This window comes from Dreissena polymorpha, chromosome 1 (assembly GCF_020536995.1).
Source record: "Dreissena polymorpha isolate Duluth1 chromosome 1, UMN_Dpol_1.0, whole genome shotgun sequence".
NCBI lineage: Eukaryota > Metazoa > Mollusca > Bivalvia > Myida > Dreissenidae > Dreissena > Dreissena polymorpha.
The window spans coordinates 114,092,441-114,118,472 of NC_068355.1; the positions used below are offsets into that span (position 1 = coordinate 114,092,441).

At 35.1% G+C, this 26,032-nt stretch overlaps 2 protein-coding genes and 1 long non-coding RNA gene across 4 annotated transcripts in view; 1 reads left to right on the forward strand and 2 right to left on the reverse strand.

The window, feature by feature from the left end:
* The window catches only part of LOC127845225 (uncharacterized), a 155,722-nt gene extending 138,875 nt beyond the window's left edge, over positions 1–16,847 (reverse strand). The window contains 2 exon segments of the mRNA XM_052376031.1: positions 7,376–7,592; positions 16,754–16,847. Of these exon segments, the coding sequence (XP_052231991.1) occupies positions 7,376–7,507 (132 nt within the window). The 5' untranslated portion in view covers positions 7,508–7,592; positions 16,754–16,847.
* LOC127845581 (uncharacterized) overlaps positions 1–26,032 on the reverse strand; it is a 478,937-nt gene that overhangs the window by 326,330 nt on the left and 126,575 nt on the right. The window lies entirely within an intron of this gene.
* Positions 17,027–26,032, forward strand: part of LOC127845162 (calcineurin-binding protein cabin-1-like) — a 125,293-nt gene continuing 116,287 nt past the window's right edge. For both annotated transcript variants that reach the window (XM_052375923.1, XM_052375932.1), the window contains exons 1-6: positions 17,027–17,152; positions 17,528–17,605; positions 22,717–22,830; positions 23,189–23,326; positions 24,782–24,962; positions 25,897–26,026. In XM_052375923.1, coding sequence (XP_052231883.1) covers positions 17,150–17,152; positions 17,528–17,605; positions 22,717–22,830; positions 23,189–23,326; positions 24,782–24,962; positions 25,897–26,026 — 644 coding nt within the window. In that variant the 5' untranslated portion in view covers positions 17,027–17,149. The remainder of the gene's footprint in view (positions 17,153–17,527; positions 17,606–22,716; positions 22,831–23,188; positions 23,327–24,781; positions 24,963–25,896; positions 26,027–26,032) is intronic.

The following is a 26,032-nucleotide window of genomic DNA, read 5'->3' on the forward strand; positions in this document are numbered from 1 at the left end:
GAATTGGTAAAACATGCGACTTCTAGAGTGTTCACAAGCTTTTTTACTATATAAATATAAGGAAAAAGACAACCCCCCCCCCCCTGGCGGCCATGTTTTTTTACCGATCCAAACAATTATCGAACTCAACTGTCCTATCCAGGTGTGGTAGTGCGGTCTCCTTCGCTTAGTTAGGCAAATGAACCGGTCACAGGACGGTTACAAGTTATGTAACTTTGTAAGCACTTATGCAATGCGGAAATATTTATTTGACAAACTCTTATTTCCGGTCAGGATGAATATACTGACTGGCTGTAATTCAATTAACTAAAGGCGTTCAGTCAGGGACGCCTAAATACACTCAAAGAATTTATTTATAAGTGAAAACCAAGGCAGCTCTAACAAAAATAACTAATTTTTATGTCAAGAACTCGGAAAATGAAGAACAATGACAGAAAATTAAGACCAGGTACAAGCCAAGTCTTATGAATCTAAGTATCGTTACAAAAATGAACAACATACAGCAAATACCTTAATGAATGTAAAAAGAAGTTCAAAATCTGTCAAAAATCTGATATAAATATAAGTTACTGTTAGTCTACAAAGTGCTTCAAAAATCTAGTTTACAAAATAGGTCTAATTTAATCTAAAGAACAATATTTATAGAGATTAGGAAACTTAGTGAATCAAATGTAAAAATAAGAAAAAATAACTACAGTTATTGAAATAGCATAGTCTTTCTAATTTAGTAAATGCCAAATAAAAATAATCTAAACAAGATGCGTTTGTGAAACACAATGTCCCCCTATATGACATTTGACCTTGTAGGATGACCTTGACCTTGACCCTTCACCACTCAAAATGTGCAGCTCCATGAGATGCACATGCATTTCAAATATAAAATTGCTAGCTTCAATATTGCAGAAGTGACATTACATGAGCAATTTTGACCCATATATTTGACCTTGAAGGATGACCTTGACCTTGACCTTTCACCACTAAAAATGTGCAGCTCCATGAGATACACATGCATGCCAAATATCAAGTTGCTATCTTCAATATTGCAAAAGTATTCATAAAATTAGCGATTTGGGCCACATATATTTGACCTCTGACCTTGAAGGATGACCTTGACCTTGACCTTTCACCACTCAATATGTGCAGCTCCATGAGATACACATGCATGCCAAATATCAAGTTGCTATCTTCAATATTGCAAAAGTACTCATAAAATAAGCGATTTTGGCCACATATATTTGACATCTGACCTTGAAGGATGACCTTGACCTTGACTTTTCACCACTCAAAATGTGCAGCTCCATGAGATACACATGCATGCCAAATATCAAGTTGCTATCTTGAATATTGAAATACTGTAAAAGTGTACATTAGATGAGCGATTTTGACCCATATATTTGACCTTTGACCTTGAAGGATGACCTTGACCTTGACTTTTCACCACACAAAATGTGCAGCTCCATGAGATACACATGCATGCCAAATATCAAGTTGCTATCTTCAATATTGCAAAAGTTATTGCAAATGTTAAAGTTGGCGCAAACCAACCAACCAACCAACAGACCAACCAACAGACCAACCCACAGACCAACAGACTAACAGACAGGGCAAAAACAATATGTCCCCCACTACTATAGTGGGGGACATAAAAATAAGAATAATTTAGAAAATAATGCCAAAATGTCTTGATGCTGGTGTTAAAAATAATTTAGAGTTTAATTATTTCAAAATTCCACCTTTTTCAAGAGCTGTTAACTTTTCAAGAAAGCATCAAGAGGTGTTTAAATCAGCCAAAACAGCTTATTTTATACAGTTCAGAAGAGATCAATGGCAGAGCAGTCAATTTTCCCTAAAAACAGTGCATTTATCAATGATCAATATCTTCCTAAATTCCAGAGCAGAACTAAAAATAGATTACTGAACCAGGTTAAACAAGGGAGATAAATACTGCAAAATCATGTACATGTTGTCTTTCTTTCAGTTATCTCTTAGTTGAAAGGCTTATCATAGGTGTTAATGACTAAAACAGTTATGTTAAGGCCATCCTTAAAAAATTGTTTGTTTGGCATAACCCGACCCAGGAAAATTAGGGTGGGTAGGTGGGTAGGATTTTATTTATTTTTTAGTATTTTTTTTTCTGACATTGAACTCCGACATATACCAAACTGAACGGAAATTATCAAATAAAGCTCCAAGTCTTCTGCCTCATGAAAGGAAATTGGTAAAGATTTGTCTGCACCGTCCATATCACCGCACGTGCATTCGTAAGTCTATTTTTTCTATAAAGAACATCGAAAATATAATATAATCAACAAAAAATACTTTATTCGAAAACGACAGTCCGAAAAATTGTATGATTTTTGCACATGAAATAAAATGTGCATATCGTTTGACTACAGAAAATGAAAACAAGTAATCTATCAAATACGTAATTAATATACTATTTGGTTGACATATTACTTTACAATAGCATAGTTTGTGAGTAAAAAACAACAAAGTAATTATAGCATTTTAATTTCAATCAAGAACAGAATGGTGCAACATCTTCGACATGTAACTAATTATTTAATTATAATCCTTTAATTCAGATCGATAGTCGGTAGAAATTTGTAAAGTGATCAGCTTAGAAATAATTTATTGATTGTTAGGCTTCCTTTTCATTTGCATATTTTTTATACGACTTTTGCCATCGGTTGTTATATTGTAGACAGACGACAATATCAACTGTGTATTCCATTATCTGCGCATGAATGACCCAATATTACCCGATAGTGAACTCAATGTTGATTGGCCAGCTACCATATGCGCTTCAAAACGTTCATGGAAACAAAGAGAAAAATAGTTAAAAAAAACACACTCCTGATTAAAATGGCAGATGTTTTCAATGAAATTAAACGAGATTTAATCATATTCGCAAATTATATTTTTCTTGAGACAAATTCGCTATACTTTCGCAAATGGCGTACGACAGCGCGAGCCCTGTAATAGTGAGCATTTATTCCAATAATAACACGTTCGCAATGCTCGCGCTGTCGTTTGCCTTTTAATTAATTTGCTAAAATATTGAGAATTTGGCTCAAGAAAAATCTAAATTGCGAAAATGCCAAAATCTAGTAAAATTTCGTTAAAAACATCCGCAATTTTAATCCGGAATGGTTTTCTATATTTGTCTCTTTGTTTCAATGAAAGTGTTCGCAATTTGAACAGTTAACGAAACCCGGTCTGTACCCGATTATACATCGCTTGACCTTATTGTTATTGAAGTGCACATGCTAGCTGGCCAATCAGCATTGAGCTCGCTTACACATGACATGACGTTGTCGAATGAAACGTGAGAACGGGTGGAGCTATCGGATAACATTGCGTCATTCATGCGCAGATGTTGTATAATTTGAATACACATTTAATATCTCCGTCTGCATCCGACCGGTCGGAAAGTCATATAAAGAGATAAGCAAATGAAACAAAAACGTGACAATACCCGTCAATAAATATTTCTAAGCAGACAACTATTTATCTTTCTATCGTATATTTACCGATCTGAATTAAAGAGTAATAATTAAATAATTAGTTATATGGCGATAATATTACACATCTCTGCCGATTGCCGAATTAAATTGAACAGTGATAATTAATTAATTTGTTTTTTGTACTCCCAAACTATCCTGAACGACAGAAGCGTATTTTAATTAAAGGGATACGAGAAAAACAGGAGCGGTTTAATTGTATTTTAAGTCTAATTAATCGCATGTCAAATAAATAGGCGACTCAAATAAATACCGGTACGCGTTTTGTTCATTGCTATTCTAGATATCCTTGAAAGAGCATTCAATTAAATGACGCAAATAACCGGAAACGATAAAAAGCGGAAAGGAAAAAATTAGCTGAAAGAATTTTCGGCAAGCCAAAAATTTTTTTTTGAAAAGTAACAAAAAAAAATTTAGTCGGGCCGATTTTAGTGCGTCGGTCGGGTTATGCCAAACAAAAGAATTTTTAAGGATGGCCTTACTATGAAAATTCTGTGTTATGAAAAATTACATAACACAGTTAATGTCACATAATATTGACATAATAAAACCAAACTTTACTACACAGGAAACCAATGTTCTGACCAAATTTCATGAAGATTAAGCAAACTAGAAAGTTAACAAGATTTTATTATAGCCATATAAGGAAAAATGCCCCGCCCCTGGCAGCTATGTTTTTCAAGCCAAGGTTACCATTTCTGAACTCATCCAAGATATCATTGGGACAAATCATCTGAGCTAGTTTCATGGAGATCGGAAAATAAATGTGGCCTCTAGAGTGTTGACAAGGTTTTACTAAAGCCATTTATGGAAAAATGCCCCGCCCCCTGGTGGCCATGTTTTTCAACCAACCGACATCATTTTCGAACTCGTCCAAGATATCATTGGGATGAATCTTCTGACCAAGTTTCATGAGGATCCGACAATAAATGTTGCCTCAAGAGTGTTAACAAGATTTTGCAATAGCCATATATAGCCATATAAGGAAAAATGCCCTGCCCCTTGGCAGCCATGTTTTTCAAGCAAATGTAACCATTTTCGTACTCATCCAAGATATTATTGAAACCTATCTTCTGACCAAATTTCATGAAGATTGGACAATAAATGTGGCCACTAGAGAGTGAACAAGGCAAATGTTGACGTCGCACAACGCACGGCGGACAACGGACTATGGACGAAAGACAAAAGGCGATCACAAAAGCTCACAACGTGCTCAGGTGAGCTAAAAACGCATTAAGTGACCCCGTGATCTAGTTTTTGACCCAGCATAGCCCATGTTCAAACTTGGCGTAGAGATCATCTCGATAAAACTTCTGACCAAGTTTGGTGAAGATATTGGATGAGAACTACTTGAATTAGAGAGCGGACAACATGATGAATGTTTAAAACCCACTAAGTGACCCAATGACCTAGTTTTTGACCCGGCATGACCCATATTCAAACTTGACCTAGACATCATCTAGATACAACTTCTGACCAAGTTTGGTGAAGATCGGATGTAAACTACTTGAATTAGAGAGCGGACACCATGCTCAATGTTTAAAACGCACTTAGTGACCCCATGACCTAGTTTTTGACCCGGCATGACCCATATTCAAACTTGACCTAGACATCATCTAGATACAACATCTGACTCAGTTTGGTGAAGGTCGGATGAAAACAACTTGAATAAGAGAGCCGACACTTAATACAGACTGACAGACAGACAGACCGACAGACAAGCTCACTCCTATATACCCCCCTAAACTTCGTTTGTGGGGGTATAATTATACAAATTACATAAGTTATGGAATGCATGCAGCATTTCAAGTTCATGCCTGATTCACATGAAAATTTACCACACACATAAACATAACATTTGGATGGAATCAATCAACATAAAACCAAGTTTAGGGAGAGAAAACCAAGGAAATCTAGCCTTTGCTCCAAAGATTCGGAAACAAAGACTGATAGAGCTGCCAAAAACATTGAGGAATGTCTGCTGAAAATAAACTCCCAGACTTCAATCCATCAGCTGTGTATTTGTGCAGACATACAATTATAAGAGCTGAACCACTTAAATTATGCAGACTTAAATGTGAGAACTACCATACAGCTGCATGCTTGAAATTGTTCACATTCTCTGTGGGTCTATTTAGGAAAGTTCATTGCCAGCATTGGGGTCGTAGGCTCTCAATTCTGTTACTCAAAAAGCTCGACATTTGAATAGATTAAACAGAAAAGAATAGTTTATTAGACTTAAGCTTATAAAGATCATGTGTTCGAAGTAGACACAAACAAGAGCTGTCACCATAGGATGACTTATGCCCCCTATAAACACTTGGTAGAAGTTATGAGCTTTTTTCGAAACCTAAACGCAGATTTCGAAACCTAAACGCGGACCCTAAGTTCAAAGTCAAGGTCATAGGGGTCAAAATTTGTGTGCGTATGGAAAGGCCTTGTCCATATACACATGCATGCCAAATATGAAATTGCTATATGAAGCGACATAGAAGTTATGAGCATTTTTCGAAATCTAAAAGCAAGTGTGACGGACAGACGGATGGACAGTCACTATATGCCCTCCTTCAGGGGCATAAAAATGTCTTAGAATATCAAAATAAATCAGAAAGCCACATAAACTAGAGAGCGAACACCATGCTTAATCTTTGAAATGCACTAAGTGACCCCGTGACCTAGTTTTTGACCCGGCATGACCCATATTCGAACTTGACCTAGATAGTGTATTTATGCAACTTCTGACCAAGTTTGGTAAACATCAGATGAAAACTAATTCAATTAGAGAGCGGACACCATGCTAAATCCTTTAAATGCACTAAGTGACCCCGTGACCTAGTTTTTGACCCGGCATGACCCATATTCAAACTTGACCTAGATATTGTCTTAATACAACTTCTGACCAAGTTTGGTAAAGATCAGGTGAAAACTACTTCAATTAGAGAGCAAAGTAGATAGTGTATTGATGCAACTTCTGACTAAGTTTGGTAAAGATCAGATGAAAACTACTTCAATTAGAGAGCGGACACCATGCTAAATCCTTGAAATGCACTATGTGACCCCGTGACCTAGTTTTTGACCCGGAATGACCCATATTCAAACTTGACCTAGATATTGTCTTGATACAACTTCTGACCAAGTTTGGTAAAGATCAGATGAAAACTACTTCAATTAGAGAGCGGACACCATGCTTAATCCTTGAAATGCACTAAGTGACCCTGTGACCTAGTTTTTGACCTGGCATGACCCATATTCGAACTTGACCTAGATATTGTTTAGATACAACTTCTGACCAAGTTTGGTAAAGATCGGATGAAAACTATTTGAATTAGAGAGCGGACACGAAAAGTGTGACAGACTGACAGACAGTCTGATGGACAGTGCAAAAACTATATACCCCCTTGTCACATATGAGAGGTTAAATTGGTTAATAAAAAAAAAATTACCACATAATGTTCAACATCGTTTTATAATTGCAATAAATATTACAGTATCATGTACCTGTTAAATGTGTGCAAAAGAGAAATTTTATAATTTTATACTATATCTAAATAATAAATCCAAAACCAACTCAGTGCTTTGATGATAAGTATTCTCCTTTCGTCTCTGTTAAATTTAATAAAATGGAAAAAGAAGCTCATATGAAATAACAACAAAAACAACAAACTAAGATTGTCACAACAGGAAAACAAGGATCTTGTGCAGTGTTTTAAACAGTAGATATAGCTGAAACCAAAAGCTTTTAGATAAGAACAGTTACTGTTCTTTATACAGTATCTAATATAAAGCTTTATAAAGTATCTTGCGTACCTCCATTTTTTAGGCGCTTGTCATGATTTAAAAAAACAACGTACCAGTCCATCAAAATCCAGCAGATTGCCACCCACTGATGTCCCACCACTATAGGGGTCAAACGGGTCGCCACCGCCACCACCCGTCTGGGGTGTAGACTCCCCTAGATTCATAAGGTCATCGAAATCCGACATTTTTTCACACACAACGGACTGGTCTCTAAAACTGGTCAATGGGCAATTGGTCCCCAAATAAACTTCTTGTTATCTTATTCTCTGCCTGAAAAAATAAAATAGTAACATTACAAAAAGAGCTAACTTTGCATGTTTAACATTTTAAGTTTATAAAGGCTTTTTTCTTATTTTGCAAAAGCCTTAAACAGTGTTCTCTGGAAGCACCTGCGTCAGGCAATTTCACCTGTAACTAATCATCTAGGCGCAGGCTACTTTTTCACAAAATATTTATTCCAAACAGAGCAAAAAAACACCTTATTTTAGTCGCTGAATACTTTGAAAATTTAACAGTTACTAAAATTGTTATGGAAAACACTGCCTTCAAAAAGCCCCTTCCCCAGTCTTGACCATGTTAACTTTTGGCCCTTTCTCTGTTAAACCCATTGCTTAAAGTAAGAAAAAACTTCATGTATAAATGAAAAAACTAATTAATGGTTATCAATGCTGCAGGCAAACAGAGGTATTGATGCTCCAGGGTAAACCAGTACCTTTGACAATGCTCACAGTAACAGTTTCGGAGTGCTTTTGAAGATAGGATAATTATTATCTGATGGGTCTTATTGCAGTTAAATGCTTCAATAACAAGAAGTAAACAGTAAGCAAAAACAGTAAATTGTAACAAAGATTTAATACAAATCAAAGAAAACATGATATACTATTTAAAATGAAATGCATGTTTATTATAGATCAATAAAAACTAGTATTTAATGTTGATGAATTAAAGACTGAAAACCAATCTTCATAAAATAAGAAGGACTGAGTTACATCAAATCAAGTAAACTGAAATGCCATTAACATACTTACTGCGCAAAAAACAAAGAAGCAACTACATTTACACCAAAACTGCTGTAGTAATTATAGTCCAGACGTTGAATCATCAAAAACTGTCAGTGTGAACTTAATTCAAAGTCCTCAGACTGTCTGACTTTCTCTGTCAGGAACAATATAGAATATGATTTCACTGAACAGATGCTGTGTTCCTGTAATATCCAGCCAATAATATTGATCTCTCTGACAGTAGCATCTGAACAAGCCAATAGTTTTGCCAATAATCTGGTAATTCAATAAATTTTTCTTATGAAGACACTTTATAAAGATACATGGCACAACATAAAGGGCAATTTTCCTCTACTTCTCTATGTTTTGCTATATATTTCACTTTTTCGTGTTTTGCCAGTGTTTTCCCACTCTACCACAAAAGGCAGATTCTATGGTGAATGTGTTTTTGAAAGATGTTAGTTTTCTTTCAAATTATTTAAAATCTGCATACAGGACTATACATATAACATGCCATAGTCTATATCTACAATTCTTATACTACAGAAATAGGGAATACTTATTATATTTATTATTGTCAGTCATCCAATAAACGAAGCTTTAGTTACATGTGTAGAACGTTAGATTGCAATTTCATTTAATTTGATAATTAGATTCCCGAGTCTGAAATTTAACATTTTATGTCCCCTTTTTGGTGTCTTTAAGTCTGAGTCTATTAGTCTGAGTTTGAAGCTTCAGCTAGGTCTAAAAAATATGGAAGGGAAAGACCACCAATAGTATTCATCACCAGAAATGGTGCACGTGTTGAATATTCAGCTCATTTGTTTAACAGAAAATTTTTAAAATGCAACATTTTAATACAGTCCACTCTCGTTATCTCGAAGTCGGCGGGAATAAGAAAATATATTGAGATAACGAGAGTTCGAGATATCCGATTTGGCGTTTTTAAAGAAAAAATAAGACAAATATTTATCTTGTTTTTAACATAAATATACCTGCTAAGTGGTCTAACTAAAGCCGTCACCGTGTGGCAGAATACTCTCTACCTGATATACATGTATACGCGTTTTTACGAGGCATGATTAAATTTAAATGCTTAAAATGACGTTTTAAGTATTACATAATTGCATGAACACATGCGGTTATAATTTTTCTAAACTGTCGAGTAAACATCCGGTAATGTTGCTATTTATAGTTATGATGCAATTGACGTCCAATCAAGACAAGGGTTTTCCATCTGAACATGCGTAAATCACGTTCCAGAATACTGAACATTTTGTAGTTTGAAATGCAAAGTTCAATCGGTTATAAAATAAAAAATTAGTGTTTCGGCCTTTCGGCAGGCGGTGCATTAATTGCAGTTAATTGATGTTAAAGTGACAGTTAAAGTGACAGGCCTTACTCAAGTTTTAATTGCTAACGACATTACACACGTGTGATCATTGATGCAATCAACGGATCGATTTCCTACCGCACAGTATCGGGAGCAGCCGGGCAAAGTGGGGCGGTGAAGTATCAAAGAAAATTTTTCTCACCTTTTGCCGACACTGGGACAGTTATTTGCACTTCGAGATAAACCACAGTAAATACATGTAAAATCTGGACTCGGGACAAAATTTTATATCGACATATCGAATTATTCGACATAACGAAAATCGAGATATGCGATGTTTATTTATATAGATAAAGAAGGAAAAAAGTTGGGACATTGAGCTTACTTCGACATTCGAGAATATCGAGATATCCGATGTCGACATAACGAGAGTGGACTGTATCTGTTTTGTACGTAAAGTGTAAAATGTTGTATGTTCCGATTCTTCAAAATGTTAAATGTTTAAAAAAAAACATGTAACTTCTTAAACTACAGATCTGAAAATGCATATATAGTCTACATCTTCATGTACCTAATATTGTAATCATAATAATAAATAAAAGATAATAGATCCATCTGAAAGTAAGTTGATGACAAACTACATTAGCATGTTGAATATTTTCTAAGTTGTACGATCAGTTTTAGTAATCTGCTACAAGTCAGCATCTAACAAGTGTACACTATACAATTGTACAGAATACAAGTTGACGAATCACAATTCAACATTTTACAACGCATTTTCAAGTCAACCAGTGTTAGGGTGCAAATTGTCATTAATAGTAGCCACAGGTGTTGGGCGCGTGGCAAAGTCACTTTATATAACACTATCAATATGTCATAAAACAACATTTTTCATAATTTTGACCAAAAACAATTTCTGATATAATATACATATACAATCTAGGTATCTCTTGACACAGGAAAATCACCTACATCAACATTTTTAAGCCATTAAGTGCCTAAATGGCGGTCGATTTTCGTAAACTATGTACCATTTTGTTGGGAAAGATTGCACATGTACCTCGTGACGAAAAATGACCACGAACGGCTAAGACGAAAAATAATTTTGACGCTTCAACCGCTTGTAGATTTCATGCAGACTTTCCAACTATGCAAATGTCAACTTGTAACATTGCAAGATGTAAAGATACGCGATGACTAATCAAGACGTGTTTACATGCTCACAGTGGAAATCAGCAGTTTGTTTAAGTTACTGTTGCAAATTTGTATACTTTAGAATTCACCTTTGTAAAGAAGCGTAAGAGTTGTGACAAAGTTTGTGTGTTGTGGATGCAATAAAAAAAATAAAATAAATGTATATTTTACATTTTGAACCAGGGGTTTTTCTGCCTATTTTGGGAAAAGGAGTCTGACCAAATTGGTAATGTTTTATCGACAAAATTGGCCATTTTGGAAATTTTTGCTTTGATGAAACGGCTCCTTTGGAAAAAAACGTGAATTTATCATGCTTAAATAATTCAGCGGTTTAACAAATAAATTTGTTTCTATTTGTTATTTTGTCTTCTTTATATATACAGATGCAATATTGGGCATGTTCAACTTTAATTTAAGTAGTCTGCAGTTTTGTTTTCAGTTACAGTTACACTCTGAGATAAGAACTGAACAGTAAAAACCTTATAGCAGATATTTTTGACCAAAACAAACACTGGTTATTCATACAAAATATAAGACACTTCATTCTTAAAAAAAAAAAAAAATTTTTTTTTTTTTTTTTGGAAATTGGGATTTTTTTTTATAATTTCGGTTTGGGATCGAGCCAATCCGTTTGCTTTGGGAGTGCCTCCGTTTTCCGGAGGCGCAGACAGTGCTGAAAAACCCCTGTGAACATTTAATTTTTTCTTCATTGAACAGTTTTAATTGGACAATGCACAAGATGAACATTTGACATGTCTCCACCTTAAACATTAACATTGTTGAAAATCGAAACATTAAATATCGAACATTTTTTATTTGAACGGATATTATGCATGTATAATCTATAATTGCAACATGGAACATATCAGCTGAATACTCAACATGTGCAACATTTCTAGTGATAAATAATATTTGCGGTCTTTTCTTTCCATAAAAAAACAGCCTGACTTACATTGACCGATTTGGAAACTGGACAACACACAACAATGCAGACTTCAAAATGATCACTAGATTTACAGCCACTCATCAGAATCAGGGCTCAGTACAGACAGACAATGTGCCCAGAATGTTAAGTTCAAGTATGAGATAAAGAATTGTCAAGGGAAATACAGAATGGATTACAATAGCGCATTTTTCGTACATCCCATCTTTATGGTAACAGTACTGGTACAATTTTGGTATCGGCTCATTTTAATACCATTTATTAATAAGTGTTTATTTTGTTGGTATCGGCTCATTTTAATATCATATATTAATAAGTGTTTATTTACAGGCATAATGTTATTGTAACCACTCCATTGATATTTAGCTGTACTGCTAAACCAATAACTGACTTGAGTAAGGTGTGACATCTTCTTGATATGAAAAGTCATGAATGCACATATATATACATAACATTTCATCAAAAGTTTATTGGTTATTTACAGAAGAGACCCAACACTTATTTAGTAAAATTGAATACTTTGTTCAATCGCATTTTGGTTAAATCAAATCTTTTTCAGTTAAATACCTACGGAAAATTGAACAGGACTGAAAACCTTTATCCTAGTACACTGCAATGTCGATATATCACAGTTGGTGGGGAACAAAGATCGCGATTACGATATATCCGGCGGGTGATATAACTCCAGAAATGTCTAACTTAATCGTATCACGGTTGATTTGTCAAACTTCATCAATCTTCATTTTATGTACGGCGCTGCTACATATTTGTATCATTATAATTGCAAACCAATTCTTCATTGAACATTTTCATAACTACATATGTTTCTGTATAAGTTTTGTCATAAAAAGTCAATTATATTTTTTATTTTCAGGTACGATCGCTCGCGAATCAGCTTAAAAGAAGAATTCTTACCGTAAAATACGACATACCGCGATATCACGCAAGAAGAATATGCAGTTTGAACAAAAATTTACAGCTGACAAGACAATTTGTTTAATTGTTTGATAAAGCATATGTACATGTTTATTTACATGGTGTTCATATGCACATATTCAAAGAATGACCAGTTGCGAATTTTAACGATTTATATACCAGTTAACTGCCATTATAACCTATGCAGTGACACTAATTGGCTATTTCTTAAGTGTTTAAAACAACCCCGGCAGCATGCAAACAACACTGTCACTAATCGACTGTTTTCACACTTCACTGCGTGCCATAGTAAGACGTGAAATATAGGGTGGAAATACTAGCAAGAACCGTTTTTTTTTGCTTAAGTTAGCGAATTCTAAGATTAAAACATGTCGTTAAGTAATCATGCTCGTCGGATTTTTGGGACCCATAGCCGAAGTGCGATATATTGGACAGCCTGATATACCGGTCCACGATATGTTGGTGTTGCAGACGTGTATGCCACTATTTTGTTTTATTTTAAGTAAGCATTTCATTAACAGTTACCTATACCTCAGGGCTCAACATTAATGGTTGTCCTATTGCCCCTGGCAAGTAAAAGTTGGGTCCGGGCAAGTGATTTTATAATCTAGTTGCCCGCCCAGGCAAGTGCAAAAAAGAACAAAGAGCATTTAATTTAGACTTTAATTGCTGTGATCATTTTGTTAAATGTGCAAAAATAAAAAAGGTTTTGTGGTGTATCATTTTGATCTTTATTAAAAAATATGAGGTTCACAGTAAATGTGATATTTCATGTTTGGGCAAGTGGCTTTACGTTCAGGGCAAGTAGATTTTCTAAGTACTGGTTTTTTGGTTAATGTTGAGACCTGTACCTTTACCAGAATGTCCCTAAAAGAACTTACAAGCTAGCTCTGCATATAAGCAACCTTTATCCAAATTTCAGTGCAACGTGCACCTCTGTCCAAACTCAGGTAATTCACTGTCAAACATTGCTCAAAAGTTATAATAGAGAAATGTTTCTCTGACCAGGTATTTTTATTTAATTTCATTCAGTTTATCAAACAATGTTGCAACATAATATTAATATATTTATGCTATATGCTTGTTAAGTCATGGATTATTTTCATTAACTTGTTACATCACAAATATTTTATAAATATATGACTATATGAGTATGAATTATTATAAACATAACTAGAAATGGCGTGGCAGTGGCCGACGCGTATCCCCAAGCCGCATGTTTGACCCAGGGGCGCCCAAGGGTTGGTAATGGGGCCATGCATAGTTGAGATTGACCGTATTGTCATAAGAGAAGTTCAGTATCAATTAGAAGTGAATCGGTGTAGAAATGAAGAAATTATAGTAAAAGGCAATTTTAAGTGGGCGTGGCCTATGTGGGCAGGGTGCCCCAGGGTTGGTAATGGGGCCATACATAGTTGAGATTGACCGTATTGTCATGAGAGAGGTTCAGTATCAATTTGAAGTAAATCCGTGTACTAATGAAGAAATTATAGTAAAAGGCAATTTTGGGTGGGCGTGGCCTATGTGGGCTGGGCGCTCCAGGGTTGGTAATGGGGCCATGCATAGTTGAGATTGACTTTATTGTCATAAAAGAGGTTCAGTATTAATTTGAAGTGAATCGGTGTAGAAATGAAGAAATTTTGGTAAAAGGCAATTTTGAGTGGGCGTTGCCTATGTGGGCGGGGCGCCCCAGGGTTGGTAATGGGGCCATGCATAGCTGAGATTGATCGCATTGCCATAAGAGAGGTTCAGTATCAATTTGAAGTGAATCGGTGTAGAAATGAAGAAATTATAGTAAAAGGCAATTTTGGGTGGGCGTGGCCTATGTGGGCGGGGCGCCCCAGGGTTGGTAATGGGGCCATGAATAGTTGAGATTGACCGTATTGTCATAAGAGAGGTTCAGTATCAATTTGATGACAATCGGTGTAGAAATGAAGAAATTATAGTAAAATAACCTAAAAAAAATGAGTACAAATCTCTGACCCGGCCCCACCCCAACCCCCATAACTTTTGACCCAGGGGTCATATCAAAATTCCGAATAGTGCACCGTCGCACATATGCTCATAGCTACCATGTGTGTTAGTTTCAAGGTTCTAGTGCTAATAGTGTAGGAGATAATATAGTGGCCAGGACGGACGGACAGACGGACAGACAGACGGCGGAGATAACCACAATATTATAAATTATATAATTATTAATCTTTGGTCTTTATATTTGTTGCTTTTTTCAAATGTTAATTATCTGTAATAATAATTAATAATTGATTGTGTTGATGGTGTCAAACCGACATCTTCAAAATAGGTTTCTTATTGAGCCGTGCATTCTGATAAGCTACTCAAATTCACAGGTGGTTAGCGTGTGGCTATGATATTAATTAGTGAAAACATCATTTTGAATGATAAATAATCATATTATAACGAAAAATTAACTTTTCTGAAAAAAAATATTTCACTATCAAATATATATATAACAAGGTATGCAACTCAAAATCAGCCCAAAACGGGGTGCATCGCTTTGAACAGCCATATCTTTATCAATTTTGCAGCGATTTTCACGATTTCGGTCTTATTCAACGCAGAAATGAATTTCCTTTCTGGAAATGTATATGTCTTGCAATATTTTTACAAATGCTGGGTCAACTTTTAAGAAATAACACGATACACAACACGCATGACCCAGTTGACAGTGATCATGCTGTCTTTAAGACTGAAATCTTCACGGAGTAAAGGGCAACTTCCCTATAAAGTTCATGTAGTTCGATACCATAATTCAATAAAACGTATGAAAAAACATTATTACCGTTCTTGTCGTAACATTCTGCATCAAGACTAACTGTCCAGCGCCGTTTGAAACCTTTGTTTACATACATTTCAACTAACTGACATTTTAAACATACGAGTGATTTCATTGGTCCAATGCGGAGGTGTGTCTTTACATCTGGAGATTTCATTCATAAAGAATACATGATCACTGTCAACTGGGTAATGCGTGTTGTGTATCGTGTTATTTCTTAAAAGTTGACCCAGCATTTGTAAAAATATTGCAAGACATATACATTTCCAGAAAGGAAATTCATTTCTGCGTTGAATAAGACCGAGATCGTGAAAATCGCTGCAAAATTGATGAAGATATGGCTGTTCAAAGCGATGCACCCCGTTTTGGGCTGATTTTGAGTTGCATACCTTGTTATATAAATTATATATTTGATAGTGAAAATTTTTTTTTCAGAAAAGTTAATTTTTTGTTATAATATGATTATTTATCATTCAAAATGATGTTTTCACTAATTAATAGCATAGCCACACGCTAACCACCTGTGCTCAAATTCAAGATTTGTATACTATAATTAGCCTTGAAACTGACATTGCAAGGGAGGTTAATTTCTTGTGAAAAAATGTCAACAAATGATTAAGTATGAAAAATACTCATAAATCATTTTTGGTGTTACTAAGGAACACTATATGAACAATGTATTAGAGGAAATAGTTGATAAGTGCTCTGATGAATAACAATATTGACCTGTTATTGCCGCATTTTTGATCAGCAAAATGATGTTGACCAGGTCAAAACTTTTTTACATAAAATCTGAATAATGTGGGAACATTCTATCATGTAATTTCACGCGGTCTCTATAACCACGACTCAAAAAGAACCCATGACTCAACAAGAAACTACCATATAATATGTTTCTGTTTCATTTATGCCAGACATAGTTTATGTTGCTTATTTTACTTATTAAAGTGCCGCCAGGATTCAGGGCAACATAGTTGACATAACAAAATAAGCGTCACCAGTTGCAGTTTCCATCAACCGGCTGGGTCAACAGCTGAGAGTTGGATTATAACAACTAATTTATTTGATAATTTATTCAAAACGCACGCAGCACAAAGGAAGTATAAAAAAAGAGCGATAGTTAAGAAATGACACGCCTATGAAACTATTTCAAAATATGGTCTAATCTTAAAGCATCATTAATTGATAGACCCGTAAATTAATGCATTGCGCAAGCATATAAATAATTACCAAATTGTATGACGAATCGCGGGAAATTTTGACAGACACACCCGGAAGTCCACCCCTATGTTTGTTATATTTTTAAACCGCAAGAAAACAAATTAATAAAAAGTAAAATGATCGTTTTACTCAACATGACAATTATTTAAAAACAAAGATATGATTGGGTAATTAATTTAATTGGTCGCAAGAATCTTAACTTTTTCAATAAGCCTGCTATGGATGACATTTAGTTTGACGCCGTGTGTCGGGACGCCGTTCTTTTTCTTACTGTATTATCTTGTGGCTAAATGTTCAAGTTTCGCGGAATCAACATAAACTAAAAAAAGCATAGTTTAGAAACTGTGCTGCTTGAAAAGAATGCTGCCATCTTTTTTGTTTAACAAATAAGAACAAATATAAGCAATGGTAAGATTCATATGGCTTTTTGAAATTATTTAGTACATGCTTTATTAATCTTAAATAATATAATTAAATGACTCGCGAAATTATATGATAAACCGCATTTTTTTTTGTTAGGTGGACAAACAAGCTTTCGAAAACATTTAAATCGTTTATGGTTTGCAGTATTGTACAGAAATCATGTCTGGCAAAAATACAAAAATACTTATGATCTTCAAATTAAAGTATGACTTTTCTATTATTTTGTGGAAAACAAACAACAACAGACGGGTGCTTTTAGCGGTGACTTGCAAGTTGCATATCTATTATTTTTTTGTAACCCAAATTTTACCCATAAAAAGGACTACTCAGCTATATTACCTTTTTGAATTTATTTGTTAGCTGCGGATTGCTGCTCTGAATGACAGTGTAAGCAGTGAAAAGAGTCAGCCGTTGCGTGAAGCAACCAAGGAGGCAAAGGTTAGGTTGTTTTTAGCTTACTTGTCACGAAGTGACATGGTGAGCTTAAGTGACCGTGTGATGTCCGGCGTCCGTTGTGTGTGCGTCCGTCCGTCAACAATTTGTTTGTGTAGACAGTAGAGGTCACAGTTCTCATCCAATTTTGAAATTTGGTCAGAATGTTTTTCTTGATGAAATCTGGGTTGGGATTGTATTTGGATCATCTGGGGCAGAGCTCCAGATAAGGGTCGTATTTTCGTTATTACGAAAGTCCGTTACGTATTTATTTTAAAATCTTGTCGTACCATTACGAATTACAAAATCAAGTTACGAATATTATTTTTACATGGGTTCGTAACGATTTTTATTGAGTTCTTTTCGCATATTAAAGATCTTTTCGGTGCTTATATAGAATGGTTATCAGGTTTGTTTAACAAAGAGCATTTTTTCCAATAAAATCAGCGTGTACAGTCTATCTGTCAAAAAACAATGGCAGCGCCCAGAGAGCGTCCTAAAAAACTGCAAAGCGTGCAAAAACACGCTTTTAACATATTGTACGCAAAGTGAGCCGAAGTTGAATGTTAAGAAAGACATTATAGAAAAGATCTTATACAATGTTGTATGTTCAGTTGCCGACACAGTCGGAAAAGCTAAAAAAAACGCGACACAACGGGTCCAAACTTAGACAAAAAACATTGAATGAGTGGACGGGATAATTACCGTGGCTAATCGTTGAAAAGATTGAAGGGGAAACCCGTTTTAATTGTGAAATATGTAAAAATTAATTGAAGGCATGCAATCTAAGCACAGTTTGGGCATATGAAGGTATTTGAAAAATATATTTGTATAATACTGAATAGACACTGTTGAACTCGTATAAATAAATTTGCTAGTATGTTTATTTTGATCTTTTGCATTAAAATAACCATTATTATTTATTTATAGGTCATTTAGAAAAGTTAAGAATTATTTTCCAAAACTTAGTAGTAACGTTAAGAATAAAATTTCAGAGTTAAGAATTACTTTTGAAAATCTGGTAGTAACATTAAGAATTTCACAAAACCTTATCTGGAGCTCTGATCTGGGGTCAAAACTAGGTCACTAGGTCAAAAACTAGGTCAAATAATAAAAAACCTTGTGTAGACAATAGAGGCCGCAGTTTTCATCCAATCTTTATGAAATTTGGTCAGAATGTTTATTTTGATGAAATCTGGGTTGGGAAAGTATTTGGGTCATCTGGGTCGAAAACTAGGTCACTAGGTATAAAACTAGGTCAAATAATAGAAAAACCTTGTGTAGACAGTAGAGGTCACAGTTTTCATCCAATCTTTATGAAATTTGGTCAGAATGTTTATCTTGATGAAATCTGGGTTGGGATTGTATTTGGGTCATCTGGGGTCAAAAACTAGGTCAAATAATAGAAAAACCTTGTGTAGACAATAGAATGTATTGTATTTGGGTCATCTGGGTCAAAAACTGGGTCACTAGGTATAAAACTAGGTAAAATAATAGAAAAACCTTGTGTAGACAGTAGAGGTCACAGTTTTCATCCAATCTTTATGAAATTTGGTCAGAATGTTTATTTTGATGAAATCTGGGTTGGGATTGTATTTGGGTCATCTGAGGTCAAAAACTAGGTCACTAGGTCAAATAATAGAAAAACCGTCAACAATTTGTTTGTATAGACAGTAGAGGTCACAGTTTTTATCCAATCTCAATGAAATTTGGTCAGAATGTTTATCTTGATGAAATCTGGGTTGGGATTGTATTTGGGTCATCTGGGGTCAAAAAATAGGTCACTAGGTCAATACTAGGTCACTAGGTCAAAAACTAGGTCACTGGGTCAAATAATAGAAAAACCTTGTATAGACAATAGAGGTCACAGTTTTCATCAAATCTTTATGAAATTTGGTCAGAATGTTTATCTTGATGAAATCTGGGTTGGCATTGTATTTGGATCACTTGGGGTTAAAAACTAGGTCACTAGGTCAAATAATAGAAAAACCTTGTGTAGACAATAGAGGTCACAGTTTTCATCCAATCTTTATCAAATTTGGTCAGAATATTTATCTTGTTGAAATCTGGGTTGGGATTGTATTTGGTTAGTCAGGTGAGCAATTCAGGGCCATCATGGCCCTCTTGTTTGTTATTTTCAATGCAAATCAGAGGGTATAGCAATATTATATAAAGTGATAGTATTTTGCGTTTTAAGATTCATAACTTGTTGACCCAATAAAACATGCCATCTTGAAATTTTTTACAAATTATCAAAACATTAATTGATGTGGCCTAAGAAAAAAACATGTTTTACCCGACCGACCGTGTCAGTTTACTCCCAACTGCAATTTTTTTAGCCAATTTTTTTTTAAATCCCGTTTTACACTCTTCGGTCACGATTTATACCGGAAATAAATTGATTAAAATAATGACATTCAAAACAATGTATTACCGGTAATTATGGACCAAATCGGCAGAGTTGCATTCCAGAGGTTTTTTAGAAAAAGGGGAAGACGCTGGACGCTGGGTAAAAGGGGAAAATAGAGCGCGAAAGAGACATATTTGGGGAAAAAATAAAAACTGTTAATTTCAATGTCTATAACTCACCTACAGGCTTCAGGGGGTTTTTTTTAAAAAAAGAGGCATGTTTCTGACCTTTTGTTCTTAAACACATGAACAAGTATGATACTAAAGTCAAAGTCCTAAATAAAGTGGCAGGGGTAGATCTAATAATGGGAAATGTTTTCAACTGGGGCGGGGGGACGATGTCAATAGTGTTATTTAAATTTCATGATGAATGGGTAGATGATTTAGACATGCTACAGTATTGGAAGGGAAAGGTGCGGCAGCTGCCGATTGTGTACTTTCACTTTCACAATGTTCGATGTTGATTACATGTACTTCCGAATCCTGCTGGGTTTCAACGGTTTTTGATGATTCAGTCTTAAAAAATGCGTCGACGCAATTAATATTTTCTGAGTACGAACGTTTATTTTGTTTGTGTATGAACGCCAATTGTGAGACTTTTTTCTGTTTTAACGTTTATAACTTGGCTTTCACATAACCCGGATGAAAATTTGACTGGTTTCCGGTAATTAATTGACGAAACACCCTTCTCGCGCAAGACCGGAATCCAGTAAAATAGTCACATGATTAATACGATTAGTTGCCCGGTTTCCATGACGTAATTTAAGAGCTATATTTAGAATCACTGGTATTCCCAGATTTTAGTGTTCGTCGGGAGAGAGAGAGCGAGATCTTTGTACATGGTACAAATTAGATAAGTGTCGACTTCCCAAAAGAAAAAAAAACATTTCTTTGAGGGTAAAATATTATATTTTGGTGAAAAATTATATTTTTGGAGGGGAAATTGTATTTTTAGGGGAAAAATTCTGGTAGGGGAAGAAGCCGAATATCGGCGTCACTTTCTTAGTAAAAAAAAAACCTGCATTCACACATGTTAATCTCTTTTATCCTTACACCGCAGACAGCAGTCTACACAATATTTCAGTAGACGTGCTATGCGAGTTTTCATAATGCCCAACAATTATCCAGTTCCGTCCAGATGTTCTCTTGAATCAGTATACAGTACAATTACTGTTTCAATAATTACTCAACTAAAAGACCGTCAAGTAAAAGATACGTAACTTCGTGTTTGATTTGAAATTAATTAAGAGGAAATATCAAATTATTCGCCATATAATTGTGTTAAAAAATACCAAAGAAACTTTTAACCGAAATCAACAGTTTTGTACCAAAAAATCAATACACACATGCTTTCCTTGACCTTGTACATTGCCGCATAATTTTCGTGCTCTTTTGTTGGGAAATATACATGATTACTATATTGGAAGAATTTGTAAACGTCGTGTTAACATTAAACAATCGGAAGTGTGTTTCGGATTACAAATTATTATTCTCATTTGGGAATTTAACAGAACATTTATACTTGTGTTATATTTGTTATGAATTAAATATTGAGTTAATTGTTAAAAAGCTTCACGTGTCGAAAAAAGGTTTTGATAATATAATGCATTAAAAGCACAGTTTCAGGAGGATAACACCCGTTGGCTATCATCAGTCTCTTACGTAACTTGCCATGGTTTTATCACAGAGAAGAACACTGTTTGGATCAATTAATGTGGTACCTGTAGGTAAAACAAAGCCATAAAACTGCAATAAACCCCAGAAATTATCGATTGATAGTGACATGGGGTTATTGACGCATACCTTATTCACACTGTTGTCACCAGTTAATATCAGATCCTACAGTAAAAAAAAAAATTCCCAACCTACCGACCCTCATTTTTTTGAGCCCGTAACCTGAAACAAACATGTTTTTTCTTAGGCCTGTCTTTATGCGTAGCAAACAAAGTTCAGGGAACGGACAAAGGGGTGGCTAAATCGGTTGGTTGTTAATCTGTCCATTCATTGGTTGGTTAGTTTGTTAAGCTCTAGTTAAGCAAGCGCACGTATACACGATCTGAGCAATATTGTGTATGACTTTAGTCACTGAACATTGTGTAGAATAAGTTATCACTGTTGCCATATGTCTTCAAACTGGATCCAGAATAAAAGACAAATATTGACAGTATAAAATTTGCTTAAGTCAGTTTTCCCTGGAAGCACTGGAATTCATTCCAAAGTTTGGCTTCCTTTTTTGAAATTTTGGTAAAATATTTTGGGAAGAAATTTTTCTTTTTGCTTTTAAGAGGCTATAATTTTGGATGAAAAAAATCACAGTTGCGAATTGTAATTCTGTCAAATCCTGTTTTCTTGAAAGCTCATTTTGTTTGTGAAGAAAACATCTTTCTTTATATATATATATATATATATCATGAGTGCCTTTATATATATGAGCGCTGCACTAGAAAAAGGGGCTAATTGCATGTATGCAAAGTGTTTTTCAAGATAAGCCTGGACAGACAGTCTGCTCAGCCTACTCAGGGACATTTTCTGCTGAGACTGGATTTTAGTAAACATTCTTTAAACGAAAAATTCCATATAAGTGGAAAGTGTCGTCCCTGATAAGCCTTTTGGACTGCACAGGCTAATATGGGACAACACTTAACTCACATGCATTAAATATCTTTTTCCCAAAACCTAACTCAGATATTTGCATCTTCACACTCTAGGAAGCAGAGGCGTTCACCCTGTACCATCATGCACTGGAACTGTTACGTCATGGAAACACGGACCAGGCTGAGGATGTCTTCAGAGATCTTATTGATCACGACTTCTTGGTGGAGGTAGCAAATGCTGTCCCAATTAGCAGTTTTGAAACATTAGTATTTTTAATAATCAGATAGTCCAATCAAGTTTTGGTCCTTTTGGTCATAATGAAAACATACTTGAAAATTGATATGAAATATCAATAAAAATGCTAATTGAGTAACAACAAAAAAGGTAAGACTTTTTAACTATTGAAAGTAAAAAAGAAGATTATTATGTTTGACAGTTATGTGGCTTATCAGTGTGTGTTTTTTGGTTCTAATTTCCCAATGGAAAACAGTAAATATTTTTCCCAAGTTTTGTACCTGATTAGCCTCTGTACAGGCTTATCTTGGATGACACTTAATTCATGTGTGACATCCAATCTCTTCTCAGGCATGGGACCTGCTTGAGGAGAAAGGCAGCGAGGCCATACACCCAGGCCTGCAGCTGCTCTACTCTATACAGAAGAACCTTGCTGCCATGGCAACCAAAAGGAAAGACTACAGGGCAGCGTTGGAGTCATATCTTGAGGTACCAAAAAGCATGCCAGTGTGCTTTTTTTCAGTCAATTTTGGGGCCGAAATTTACCTAAATCATTGCAAAATAATCCTATTGAAAGATTTCCAATTTTACTTTATTTATCATTTTAAACATTCAGTGCATCTATCCAGCACTATTAGTTTAACCTTAAGATGTATAACGTTACAAATACTACTATATGTATTTTAATTTTAAATGCAATTGTTGTAATTAAAAAAAAGTTCATTATTTAAGTCAAACAATATGATTTTCCATAAGTTCTTAAGCTCTATTTTTTGAAATGTTTAAAAGAACAAAAACACTGCATGCTTAGGTTGTTACTGTAAACAGTCGATTGTTGTAAATGTAATTTTCTATAGTCTTCTACAGTTCTTCTGTCGTTGATGTTATAGATTAGGAGTTTCATTAACCACATTTTTCATTTTACAAAGACTATGGTGATATGGATGTTAACATATAAACCATAGGAAAGCATAACCACAAATGTCATTTCAAGTAATCAAATGTTTCTTAACCCTTTACCACTTAGATACGTATTTTGACGTATTTGTAGTCCCTCAAAAAGTTACAATTTAATTAAAGGCCTTCTTTACTAGATTATAGTTTTAAAAGCTTCATTTTCAACCCTTAGATACTGATGAGCAGCAAACAGCATAAAACCTGAACAGGGCTGTTCTTGTTTTATGCTCGTTGCAAAAGCCATTTTTACTTTGCTTCTTATGGGGGAAAGGGTTAAACATTATCTTTTCTGATAACAGTTCATGCTAAACTTGCTCAAAACAGCTTATTCTCCCCCTTTTTTCTTACAGGCTGTAAAGATTGACGGCACTGTATGGTGCAAGAATTGGTAGCCATGATCTATGTTGACAATCCTTGATGTTTAACCCTTTCCCGCTTGAAATCATACTAAAACGGCTATATGAAAACAGTATTACACCAGAACAGCCTGTGAATGACACGCAGTCTGTTGAGGTTTTATGCTGTTTTCTGCTCATCAGTATTTAAAAGTTGTAAAACAAGCCTTTAAAAGTATATAGTAATAAAGGTCTAATTTTATTTTCTCGGGGCTCAAACACGCCTAAGCGCCTATCTGAGAGGGAAAGGGTTAAAAAGTGTGTAATAACTTTTTCTGGTAGCTTACAAGCTGAATATTATGTGCAAATGCTATGTGCAAACAGCATAAAATCAGAACAGTCTGCAGTAAATTAGGTTCAGGTTAATATGCGGTATGCTGCTAATCAGAATCTTGACATGTAATAATGTAACAGCGTGTAACAACTTTTTTTGCTGCTTACCAGCTGTTTAGATCCACCCAACTGTTATGTACAAGACTTGGTAGCCATGATCTATTTCAAGAACTGTGTACAAGACTTGGTAGCCATGATCTATTTTAATAACTGGTCATGTCGAACTGACTTGTTGCAAGTGATTCTGTTTGGCTCCCAGGCTGTGAGGATTGACAGTACGGAGGTGACAGTGTGGTACAAGACTGGTCTGACGGCCCTGGCAGTGGAGGACTTCCTGCTGGCCATGCGGTCCTTCCAGCAGGGTCTTGAGTGCAATCCACGCCACTGGCCATGCCTCGACAAGATCATGCCACTCTTGTATGCCCTCAACAACTATATAGGTTAGTATGCAGGAGTCTTTGTGCAACTCTTGTATGATTTTAACATCTGTTTAGCTTAGTAAACAGGTGAGTCTAACGCCATATATAGGTTAGTATTGGTTAGTTTTTAGAGTTCTTTGAAGGTAGCTTTCATGCAGACCTAGAAAATGTTTGTTTTTGCTCAATACTTTGAATTTTAATGAAGGTATTGTGCTGGAATTGTTTGCATAGGTAGCTTAGATGCGGGCCTTGCTTTCAAAGGTTAGGTTCAAAACTTCAAATTCGACTAAATTAACTGGTGGAAAATCTAGTTTCCTGGCATGGTTGCATTTCTTGTTTAAATTTATTGATGTTCAGTTTAAAGTGTTCTTATACTTTTAAACTACTATAAATATTCAATATCATATACGTCTTGTGGTCATTATGCAAAATAACTGACAGAAATTTTGCAGACGATTATTATTCTATCAACGTGAAAGGATAGTCAAGAGTTCTTACATGGGACAGTAATTGTTAATTGTCTGACAGACAGGTGTTGTTTTTATGCCCCCGGATCCAATGATCGGGGCTCATATTGTTTTTGGCTTGTCTGTCATTCTGTGACTTTCTGACCCAAAACTTTAACCTTGGTTAAAGTTTTCGATAATTTTTGCAATATTGAAGATAGCAACTTGATATTTGGCATGCATGTGTATCTCATGAAGCTGCACATTTTGAGTGGTGAAAGGTCAAGGTCATCCTTCAAGGTCAAAAGTCAAAAAACAAAATCCAAGGGAAGTAATAAGCTTTAAAAGGGAGATAATTCTAAACCTGCCAATTAATATATTGAAATTTTATTTCAAAGCGGCGAATTAGGGGGCATTGTGTTACTGACAAAAACATCTCTTGTTTTAAATATATAAAATACATTTTTGTGTTTGAGCATGTTTTATCACCATTTAAATAATCATTGCAGAATGCCTGTACTACATAGGAAGGGCTCTTGAGATGGAGCCTCAGTACACAAAGGCCTATGCCTTGAGGGACAGGATTTTCTCAATCGAGCCAACATTAAAACAGGATACAGAGGAATTCTTTTCTGACTGGTATAA